At 37.4% G+C, this 11839-nt stretch overlaps 1 protein-coding gene across 3 annotated transcripts; it reads left to right on the top strand.

Moving 5' to 3' along the window:
• Positions 1 to 2724: 2724 nt before the first annotated feature.
• LOC18436567 (alpha/beta-Hydrolases superfamily protein) lies at positions 2725 to 10300 on the top strand. Of its 3 annotated transcripts, none has more exons than XM_088853388.1 (5): positions 2725 to 3370; positions 4007 to 4043; positions 4381 to 4678; positions 4795 to 4842; positions 9652 to 10300. In XM_088853388.1, exons 3-5 carry the CDS (start codon positions 4430 to 4432, stop codon positions 9910 to 9912), a joined length of 558 nt encoding a protein of 185 aa, XP_088709514.1. In that variant the 5' UTR covers positions 2725 to 3370; positions 4007 to 4043; positions 4381 to 4429; the 3' UTR covers positions 9913 to 10300. The 3 variants fall into 3 exon arrangements, with proteins under 3 accessions (XP_088709514.1, XP_006846852.1, XP_088709515.1); XM_006846789.4 differs by having other exon boundaries at positions 4442 to 4678; XM_088853389.1 differs by having other exon boundaries at positions 3184 to 3370; positions 4007 to 4050.
• The last annotated feature ends 1539 nt before the right edge of the window (positions 10301 to 11839 follow it).

Genomic DNA, 11839 nt, shown 5'->3' on the forward strand with positions numbered 1-11839 from the left:
TACTTGTTTTTCCTCTATACTTCTATTTTTTTGGGGTCTGGCCTAGCCCTCAGGGCCGGGCTTGAGCCATTCTTAAGGGGACAAGGGCCAAGCCAGAGCCAACCCCGGCCTTGGCCTTATCCTGACCCGGCCCAGGCCGTTGCCCTTAGGTTAAGGTAGTTAATAGGAGAGAGAGAGACTTTTAGCCATTTTAGAACGTGTGGAGGAACACAGGTGGAATGCATGAAGTCCAGCCATTACTAACTAGGAAATATTCTCTATAGACTTGATATTTCACCTAACTCCTTAAATTTGGACGACACAACTGAAACATTTGGCTGACATAGGAGTTAATTTTCAACCCCAATATAATGCACTCACATTCAATGATAATACACCCATTTGTGCTACATTTCTCAATATTCCACTAATGTCAGTTTTGTAAAAGAAAAAATTTATATAGGACACGGTTTCTATGAGTCCACAAACTCACGTGTCGAAATGCAGGCCTTTTAATAATTTATTTTTGAAATAGAATTTGATCCCAATTTTTAAGAAATATATAATATTTAACATGGAGATTATTAATATGTAAAAATTAATAAATTTTAAAAACCTGAAATGATAATTTTTGGAGAAAATAATTGAACCGTTGATTTTACTATTTCTTTGGAGGATTATTATTTACAGGACTCGGTTTTGGTGGACGGTGTTGATTTCCAAGCCTGCATAGTAACAGGTGTAGGCTTGGATGCACCAAACAATTTTTCATTTATATAAGGTTGACACCTTATATTCTAGAATTAAGGTGCCTCTCAAGAATCAATTAAATATGACTATTTTGATGTTAGAAAACTATTTAATTGATCATCTAGACATCGAGATGTATGGATATGGAAAAAAAAAAAGATTTTAAGTTCCAAAAATGGTATATCTTGCAACATTATTATTTGGGCCGTTCATTTTCAAGATTTTCATGCGTGTATAGATTTTCTTGATTTGAACCATTCTAAGTGTTTAAAATTTTATAATTAGAGATAAAATTAAACACTCGAGTCATCCAAAAAATTATTGACACCAAAATTATATCTTATGACGAAGTTCAAAGGTGCACCTCACTTTGATTGTTTATGGTTGCAACCTTATGCAATCCACACCCTTTTAACAAAGGGTCATCATTTTTAAGATGGTGAAGGGTGGGGTGTGTCAATTCCATGAGTGGTTTCATTATCTTGTTTAATTGAGAGTTGTAGCATTGAGAAAGGAGCAAAGTGGGGCCCACTGGTTATTCTCTAGGCATCGATGGTGTGACCATCAATGGTAGGCATTCTTCGTTCTTGGCTTAATGGTTAAGACTTGAGGAGTCCAAGACTCAAGTACAAGGTTCGAATCCCAGCTTACCCACCCATAAAGAGAAATGATGATCTCTCTAATGAAATTGATGGCCTTTCATTCCTAAATCTTCTTGTTTTCACTGTACTTTCTTTGGGCTTTTAATAACATGACAAGATAGTTTGGTGGCCTGGGCTCAGCCACTGATTTGTGGATCTCCATGTCAAATGCTAAATTACTCAAAACCCCACTTTCTTTTGGGAAAATCAAAGATTTGGTGTACACCTTTGGGGACACTACAAATGATGCTTACCTTTATTTTTATCCAATAATGCACAAACTACAAAGGAACCCACCCCCATGGTTAATGGCTTTGAATGAACCTCATCCAATGCAAGAAAGAACCTTCACGGTGGTCCAATACCATCTTCTTCTTTTTTTTTTCCATTCTTTCTTTTCTCCTTCTAGGTTAGGTTGGCAATGGAAAGGATAAAGAGAAAAGTTAAAGGACCCAACAACTACAGTGTCATGCACACAAGCCCCATAGTAGTTGAAAGCCTTTTGACCAAACCTAATCTACAATAGGAGCTATAGGAGAATATCCCATATTTTAAATATGACCATTATGTCCCTCTTATTCCCACATCTAAGCTTTTAACTTTTAATTAAATAATCTCACATATAAAAAATTCAAAGATATAGGCACACACAAAAATAGATATAGTATTGATGGCAATGAAATAAGTGGGTGGCCTTTAAATCCATGTTATATTGATGGGCACTCATCTTTTAGAAATGGTATGCCATCAAAATCAACAAAGGGAAAACACAAGGGCTGGTCTCCTACATGACATGCATCACATGTGAAAGTAGGCCAACATTGATGGATGGGCTTCCATTATTCTTTTAGTAACTATCTTGGCCTTATTCAGTGAAATCTCAAGAATTTGCTAAAAAATTAAACAAGTTACAAACAATAAGAGACAACCATTCATTTTTCCCCAATAACAATGGATCTAGGGTGGCTTAGTCATTTCCTCACAAATAAAACAACCCCACAAGCACAAAAAGGGGCGTAACCCGTTTCAAAATAAACAAAAAAAAAGCGTCATAACCCCCTCCCCAAAAAAAAAAAAAGAAAAAGACAAAAAAAAAAAAAAAGCATAAAAAAAGTAGAGAAGAAACCGTAATGAGCAAAGCACAGGGGATGGATGCGTCTTTGGGTTTGTTTCTGAGCATTCTCATCTCCCCTGCAGATTTAGCAGCCTTTGACTAAATCTGGGCCGTTAAAATGACCCCATCTATGGGATTTGAGTACTATTCCTCTTTAGCCGTCCTGAAACAACAGATCATCACACTGCCAGTTAGATCGGATCCCGCATTCATAACAAGACCTTTGTGGTTTTAATACTATGCCACCCCCTCTCACGGGGCTCTTATTCAATTCTACAGACCCATGTTGAAATTGTTTGTATTACACTTGGGTATGTGAGAGAAGTGAATCTATACGAGAGAATGAATGTTTTCATTATTGGACAGGTGAGGGAATGAATGTTTTGATTGTTGGGTTTCTGAAAGAATGAGCTTTCCATTGTTGGGTATGCAAGGAAATGAAGTATTCATGATTTGGATTGATTTTTTCATTGTTGGGTGTGTGAGAGAATGAAAAATTTTCATTGTTGGGCTATTGAATTGAAGCCTGATCATCATCTTCTTCATAGATTGAAATGAACCTGTCGTTGCTTCTCTGAGTGTTTTTGTTGATGGGAAATGTAACTTCTAGTGTTGCCGCAAAGTTTGCGTTTTTCCCACCAGACCCACCAACCTATGATGTTTACAGTGATGAAGGTAAGTTCTTCTTCACAGGGGTTGGCCCTGATGAAAACATGGATGTTCACCTTCTTGACACAAAGGGGGGCAATAAGATTGTAGCCACTTTTTGGAGACACCCATTTGCGAGGTTCACTTTGCTTTACTCTCATGGAAATGCTGCTGATCTAGGCCAGATGCATGAGCTGTTCATTGAGCTTAGAGCCCATCTTCGTGTTAATATTATGAGGTGAGCAAAATATTGGTTTTTGATTTTGGAAGGTTTATATTGCTGCTTTATCTTGTCGGTTGTTTGGATTGGATCAATTTAATTTTCGTTGATCCGTTTGTTTCGCGGGCGGTCCTTTTGGATTGTCACTGAAAGTGAATTTGATATTGGATAATATGAATATTGATATTAGGTAGACTGATGTCGCTTCTTTCTATAATATGGAATGCTTTTTTTTTTTTTTTCTGCTTTCGGTGGGCTTTGAATATGGTCTTTAATGGTCGTGAACTAGTATATATGGTAATAATGTTATTTGGTATGTGATTTGGAGTAATTGTATGGCTAATTATCGTTTGGAATTCATGTGAATTCAGAGTTTATGAAAGGGGCGTCAGTGCTTTTATATTTACGAGATCAGTAGGTTTCCTTTTTAGCGATGATGTGCATTAGGCTTGCAAATATTCATGCCTATGAGAAAAACTACTCTGCTTTTTGAACAGTTTATGAGCTCAGTAGGTTTCCTTTTTAGCGATGATGTGCATTAGGCTCGAAAATATTCATGCCTATGAGAAAAACTGCTCTGCTAGTGAAAGGATTAAGACCCTATAAGAAACTTATTTTTCTTCATTACTGATTGGCTTATTTGGTATTTTGCAGTTATGATTACTCCGGATATGGAGCGTCTTCTGGCAAGGTAAGCAGTAAGTTATGATGCTCGTCCTCTGTGAATTTCTTTAGTGTAGAATCTTATTGCATCAATTATTAGTTCTAAGGGATCAGTTAAAAACTGGTTTCATTTTGTACTTTTTGTTAATGCTTTAGAATGAATTTAATTATTTCCTTTGGGTGGGTGATAGAATTTGACAAGATAATTGGGTTATGTGATTATATCTTGTATGACTGTATGCTTGCCAATTCCCATCGCTAGATACATAACCTCTTTTCTTGTTCCTTTCCATGAAAAAACTTTTATTTCTTTCTTTTGATAAGATGAAAAGAGAAATTAAATTGATCTCATTCTTTAATGGTAGCTGTACAAGTTCTCTTTGCAATTTCTCAATGGCTTCTCGCATGACATAAATGCTTGAGCAGGCCTCAGAGTTCAACACATACTATGACATAGAGGCAGTGTATCAATGCTTGAAAAGAGAGTATGGAATTAGACAGGAGGATGTGATTCTTTATGGGCAGTCAGTTGGGAGCGGACCCACTTTACACTTGGCTTCTCGTTTACCGAAGCTAAGAGCAGTTGTTCTTCATAGTGCCATTCTATCGGGCATACGCGTTCTCTATCCAGTGAAAATGACATTCTGGTTCGACATTTTTAAAGTAACTTCTCTTGACTCTATACCATGTGAGAGGTTCAATCGAATAGTGAAGTTTTTTTTTATGCATCAATTGATTAAATGGTGAACTTTTATTGAGTTTTTTTTTTTTGACTGCAGAACATTGACAAGATACGGCATGTCAACTGCCCTGTTCTTGTAATACATGTAAGTACGTAGAATATTTGCATTTGCACAAAGATGGACACATGATTCTTGCTTTTTTCTTTTTCTTTTATTTTTCCACTTTTTATTTATTCAACACTTGTTATTGAAATAGTCACCATTAATTATAAAAGTAATATAAACTTACCACACAACCTTTGGTGCGATTGTCCTGATCTTGATCTGTACTTTCTACTAAATGATTTCATTTGCTAGTAAACTTCATAATGTCATTACCTTGCCAGTGTGCTGACCACCTGAATTACTAGGTTTGTATTCTCTATTTTTTGTTAGAGAGGATTCAAGTATAGAGCTGAACACAGTCCCACTAGATTTTTTTTTGATAAAGTTTAATGCTCTATAGTTCTGATCAAATACAATGTTGATATCTTCCTGATAATTATATTAAAAGGCATTTTGTGGAAGTAATTCTATTTTATATGTTTGTGTATATTTGTTGCAAGTATTAACTTACTGAATCATATAAATGAATATATTAGGGCTCAGTTCATTTAAGAGTGAAAACTAAATTTTCCTTTCACTTTTATAACTTTATATTGATTTCATCCCTGCTCTTAATTGACAAAATCATGCAAACAGACAAATAATTTATAGAAAGAAAAAAAAGTAAGTTCTGAAATCGCAAGGGAACCCATTGGTTGATGCACAGACACTAAGTTTTGTCACATGATTCTTCTGTTTGGGTGCTGTACTTATGTCGGCCACATATCGATGCTCACATGGATTTGGATATTTCAGATTCTTCTACTTGTTTATGAACAATTAATTACATCATCTTAGAGACTTGATATATTTTGTCTTGATTAGATGTATGTAAACTTTAAAAATGTTTATGGAATTCAAAATAATCTATGGATTGAGCCAATGAGTGTATGTTGACTATTTTTTGGTACTTATCATGAAGTAGTATATTACAGAACATTGTTGGATGTAAGTGTCTCTTCATAATATAGCCATCTTGCCAAATCTTTCTAGTTCCAGGACATGTCAGACACTAACACGATTACCGATATCCATGCGACATAGCTACTAAGGCATGGACTGGGAAATGTTTGGCTAGAGCAATGAAAATGATATATGCCTTTGGCTCTTCCCTTGTATCTTCTTTCACCCCATGATATTGAACCATGAACACTGAAAGCTTGTGTAATTATGACTATTGAACCGTCCCTGGTTATCCAAAACCAAAGAAAGGGTCCTGGGATGGAGGTTCCATGGAGAAAGATTACTAATTTCTTTGAGAAGAAAAATTGCGTGCTATGTAATGTCATGAATACAAAAGCAAAAATATTACATGCTCATGTGAGAGCGAGTGTACACTTACTCCCTCAAACAAAAGCCCACCTCGGTGTATTTTCCAGAATGCAAATATTCGTGATGTCATCAACTCAACCTAGGGATCAACATCAAAAAAAAGAAAACAAAAAAAAAAAGAAATAAAAAAAGGAGTTTCAGACGCATCCTAAAACTGTGAAAAATCATACTTCAAGATAGTAACATTGGCTGTCCATTTTTTGGACAATCAGCTCTAGGTGCTTGGGAGCTGAATATTGTCTTCTCTATTTTAAAATTATTTATTTGGTAATTCTTAGGTGATTCCCAACATTTCAGATCAAACAATCTTCCTTAGCCGGTGTTTTGCTTAAGGGAGCAAGTGTACAATTTGCTCTGACGAAAGTACTCTATATGTGCACAATATAATATATGTGTAAGACCAACCAGGAAAAATGATTTCACATGGTGTGACAATTGGAACTCAACTACTTCTCTATCACGTGGTACATATAACCCATTACACCCACCTTACACCGAGTCCACCTGCCCCATGCTCACGAGGTATTGCCTCCTCCCGCCAACTAATGCCACAGTGTATGTGTGTGTGTGTGCTGTGTGTCTGCTGTGTGTGTATATGTGCGGGCACATGTGCATGCGTGTGAGACTCCATTCCCTCTTAGATTATCCATAATTTTTGTAGGTGTGTGTGTGGTCTCATAGTTTGTTTTGATTCCCTTATTCTGATACATCCAAAATGGAATGAAACTATTGAAGAGCAAAATGTAGGATAGCACAAGCAAAATGTAGGATAGCACAAATCCGAGAAAAACCGAACGTAGGATAAGAGCAAGAACGACTACCAAAGCGAGAGTTTGTAGGAAGCCCAGGTGGGTTCATACTTCATAATGATTCTGGAGGTCATAGGGACTCAGAAATCTTAGTAATATGCTCATCATCTATAGTGAAGGAGTGGTTAAGGTCTTCCTCTAAGTTGCCTGCCAAAATGCTGTGGTATGTCTATGATGAGAACAAGAGAATCACTGTGTGTCGTGTATTGATGGATTTGGTTGTGTCACATCTAAGGACCAAATCTTCCCTCATACTAGGACCCAATGCAAGATCCCACTTCCTCCTGTATGGTCCTCGCGATGCAAGGTCACATCATGGTAGAAAGCAATTTGATAACCATGTCTATGGGTGAGGGAGGTCTTGGGTTTGGGTTACAGCTGCCAACAGGCCGGCCGTATTTTGTCCTAGGCCCTTCCAGTGGGCCTAAGGGGGCAGCCCAAGATGAGCTCAAAACCAGGCTCAGACTGAAACCCTGTGGGTCTGCCAAATATAGGGCTGCCAATGGTTGGTTTCAAGCTGGGGTTCAAACTGGGCCGGTGTTGGCCCATACCTGAACAAATCCGACATGAGTCCATGGGTGACTGGACCAGTCGAATATTGGCCTGAAACCAGGTGCAGATTTAAAGCCCATTATGAGCTGCCTGACCTGATTTACAGCCGTAGTTATGTGGGTAGAATTTGATAGTGTTCATTCCCTCCTACATGTGTCCCTAGTTATGTGGGTAGAATTTGATACTGTACACCCAATGTTCCACACCCTTGCACTTTTTTCACCCACTCTTTGGACTCAAGGAACCCATAGCTTTATGGTCCGGTCCCTTTTACCAAAGTACTCACAAATCTGGCAACATGATTTGAGTCAAATTCCACCATGGAGGCACTCTTGTGTGCGATAAAGTAGGTCATTTCCATTATTGTATTCATTAAAGCTAGGAGCCAGTCTTTTATGTCTCACAAGCTGTACTTGAAGGAACATTCTGACCAACACATATCGCTAATGTAGACCAACATGAGCTTCCTTAATATAATCTGGAGTTCTTCATTGAATGGCTAGAATGAGTATGAGCATGTGGCCATTTTCATTGAAATGGCAAGCTATTAGGGTGTGGGCTGAATTTCATACCTCACGCTCTTGAAAGCAATTTTTGTAGCATGCTTCCTTTGTAATGGACTTTGATCTATTGCAAAGCAAAGGTTTGTGAGTGCTTTGGCTGATGGGACCCAAGCATGCAGTCCTCATGTCAATGGAGTGGGTGAAACAATTGTAAGGATGTAGAATTCTTCCATGGCAAGCTGGAATAAGTCACTTGGACCGAGGAAAAGACAGGTCACAACTATTTCATGGCGACATGTCAAGCAAGGAAGATCAAGGAGTGCGATGGACGGAACCCTGAAATCCATTGAGAGATAGGGGAAACGACAAAGTTGTGAAATTCAGCCCCCACCTTTGTAACTTCACTTTAACAATGGGTGGGTGCCAGAATGCCATGGTCACGTGCTCACTCACACTCATTCAGGCAACCAGTAGCAGCAAAATTTTCCAAACCCTATTTAAGCATCCTATGCCTGCCAAAATTAATGCTTTTTGTTCCTTGATATCCTTTGTGGCATGGAAGACAGGTCCTTGGCTTTTGTAAATGTAAGAGCGGAAATAGCCCTTCAATGTCTGCAAGCATGCTCCTCTTGTGTGGGTACTGGACAGGAATCATGTTGCTAAGTAAGCATGCTGAATTAGTACTATCTGATCATGTATTTATTTTCGTATGTTAAGATAGTTTGTGTCAAAAAGCAGCTTTTTCCATTGCTGAATTTTGCAGTGGCAAGGTTTCTTCTTGCGTCACAGATGCATAAAATGAATACAAGGCATCCTATACTCCTTTGGTAATGGAGGGATCTAGTACCCGCTGTGGATTTTAAGGGGATGGGTTTATTTTATCCAACTGAGAGTTTATTGGGAAATCCACAGAAGGTGGTTGGGGTTGGCACGAACGTGAATTTCCACTTCTTTTATTACCCTGCATATTTGGTTCAAATTCCATCAGTTTTAGGCACAAAGATCGCCAGCCCTGTTGACATCGTCTAGTTGTTTTCTTGCCACACTAGCACTGTTGTGAATTTCCAACAAATTCCATTCATGTTCTCAGAGCACATGTCATTGTTCCTTATTTTGTAAACTGCAACTTCAAAAACCAGGGGTGTAAGAAACTTTTAACTAGTGAGAAAATCTCCCCTTTCAGGTTTTGCATGCCTAATGTCTGAGCCTAGCATGAACTATGTCTTCATGACTATCTGCATTTCTGAAGCTGTTTGTCCTTGTTGAGTATCCTCCATTTAATATAGGCTCTTCATAATATATCAGTTAAACAATGGCAGCAAACTGCTGATAAAAAATTAATACTGTGACAATCACCAAAATCATTAATATTGTGATTGAGTTTCTTCTGTTACTACATGGCAAAAAGCATCTTGGCATTGGGCTGAGCAAACATGAAATGTTTTCTGTGACTGATGGAAATGAAATAAAATAAAAAGGGAAAGTACCCATTGGATTTTGGATATAAGATTTCTAGAGAACTGCAGAACTTAAGGGCATCACAAATTGATCATAAAAAGAAAGTTGGTTGTCAAAATTGAGTGGGTGGTGATTAATGAACTGATTATTTTCAGGGAACTGAAGATGACATAGTCGATTGGTCTCATGGGAAACGATTGTGGGAGCTTTCCAAGGAGAAATACGAGCCTTTATGGATCAAAGGCGGTGGTCATTGCAACTTGGAGACCTACCCAGAATACATCAAACACCTCCGCAAATTCATAAATGCAATGGAGAAGCTCTCTCTTGTGAAACAATCAAAGCTAAGTAACCCGCAAAACCAGAGCTTCACTGAGTCTAAACATAACAAGTGCTTGAGATTTGGAAAGAAATAAAAGAAGTTGCTTCTTCATTCCGGGGTCAAGTGCTAGAGGAACCATGCCCATTTATAAGCATTCATAGAAAGCTCAAGCTCATCATTTTCATGGCAGATTGCTTTGTTTTTGAAGCAAAGCCTGGTATTTACTAGGATTGCTTTTTTGGGTATTTCTTGTTAACTCTAGGAAGAGGTTAGAGAGCTCGTTTTAATTGGATATTTTGTGTCTTACACTGTATGGAAACTTTTTAGTTGTTTCGATTTTGTTGGCAGCCTTCCCTTGTGAAAGAACATATTCTGGGCCTCTGATCAGGATCGATTACTCGATCGGCCATGTTAGAGTCTTCTGTAAAGTAGATTACCATTCAATTTCAATGGATATAGAAAGGCGTTCAATCTGGTTTTTAGTTGTCAGCTCCCTTATCTTTCTTGGGATTGAAATTTTGCACTTTCACTTTGCAATTTTTGTACATGTGAAGTATGCACAGAAATCTCTCTCTCACTGTTTGCTTCAATCTCCATTTTCTTCCTGGTTTCTTCAATCTCCATTCATTCTCTCTCTCTTTCTCTCTCTCTCTCTCTCTCTCCACTTTTTGGCATTATCTCTCTCTCTTACCATTTCTTATGAGATCCTTCTTTCTTGAACACATTTTAACCAAGCATTGAACTACTCAGCCTTCTGTATGACGCCCAAGGGCGAATATACCTTGTTAAGGAATTTGTTTCACCTCAATACTTTACATTTCTAGGATCATTTTAAAAGGAAATTGATTTGGATCTCAAAACGTGCTTGAAATAATTCTTGATGAAGAGTGACTTTGGATTACTATCCATTTACAGGGTGACCAGAAGTAGGGTTTTAATAAATTTTTTTTTTAATTGATCACAAGGTAAACTAAATGATTTAAAAATTTTCAGATTCCTAGCTAGGTTTTATTGGCCAATTGCTATCATACTGGCCCTTGAGACCATCGAATCTTTCCCCAACTATATGTCGTCATTGCCCATCCCCAATAATTATTACTTTCATGGAAAAAATGACTCCCGCGGAGGGAATGGCATTTGTGTTGGAACTATACCACTGATAAAGTGAACTATAAGTAAGTTCATCTTTAATGGAGAATATTAGCAACTCCGTGTATGTGTGTGTGAGAGAGAGAGAGGGGTGGTGTGTGCATTGGTTCTGTGATTCTTATTCTCTCAAGATAAGCAGCCTTACTTCTTATTGGATGAATCAAACGGGTCAAGCCTGTAATTCTGAATATGTTTGGGTCTAACAATGGCCTTCTATGAGGATAAGGAAAAGCTCTAGTTACCTGTCCTCTCTCTATTTCTGACTTCATTTATATTTTATGTGGTCTTATTTGTTTTTGTATTGGTTCACTGTAGTTATTTTTCTTGAGGCCGTTTTCGGTTCACGATATAGGGAAAGGTTTCTATATTTCTCATACTGCATGGAAGATATATACTTCCCTTCATCCAGCCGTCTAATTTTGATCAAGTGAGCCATTGACCGTTTGATATTAGATCTGATGTTTCAAAGTATTTTTTTTTATTTTTTTATACCAATTATATGATTATAAAATTTGGTACTTGCTATCATCTCAACAAAGCGCACTTAAAAAATATTTTTAATAAAATAAAATGACCAAAATACCCTTGAAACATTTTGGGACATTTTGGTCATTTTATTTTATTGAGAATATTGTTTTTATATTTCTTATAGGTGCGAGTTTAAAAGAGGAGTGGATGCTCAAAATTTAGTGTCAGAATGTTTTGTATAAAAAATAAAAAATAAAATAGTTAGAGGGGCTATAAGTGTACAAGTTTTATACTATAAGGGAACTATAGAAAGGTTGCCCCTGATATACACGTGTAGACACACTTGCCCCAAAATCTTCACTCTCTCCATTATAATTCCGGTGAAATTTTTTAATATTCAATAA

The sequence above is a fragment of the Amborella trichopoda genome, chromosome 12 (genome assembly GCF_054954075.1).
Source record: "Amborella trichopoda isolate Santa Cruz 75 chromosome 12, AtrichopodaSantaCruz75HAP2 v2.0, whole genome shotgun sequence".
NCBI lineage: Eukaryota > Viridiplantae > Streptophyta > Magnoliopsida > Amborellales > Amborellaceae > Amborella > Amborella trichopoda.

Excerpts from the sequence above, each read along its gene's own strand:
- LOC18436567 (XM_006846789.4), top strand. The coding sequence starts at position 3,075 with ATGGGAAATGTAACTTCTAGTGTTGCCGCAAAGTTTGCGTTTTTCCCA. Across the intron at positions 4,679-4,794 it reads TCTGGTTCGACATTTTTAAA|AACATTGACAAGATACGGCA; the intron begins GTAACTTCTCTT and ends TTTTGACTGCAG. Across the intron at positions 4,843-9,651 it reads GCCCTGTTCTTGTAATACAT|GGAACTGAAGATGACATAGT; the intron begins GTAAGTACGTAG and ends GATTATTTTCAG.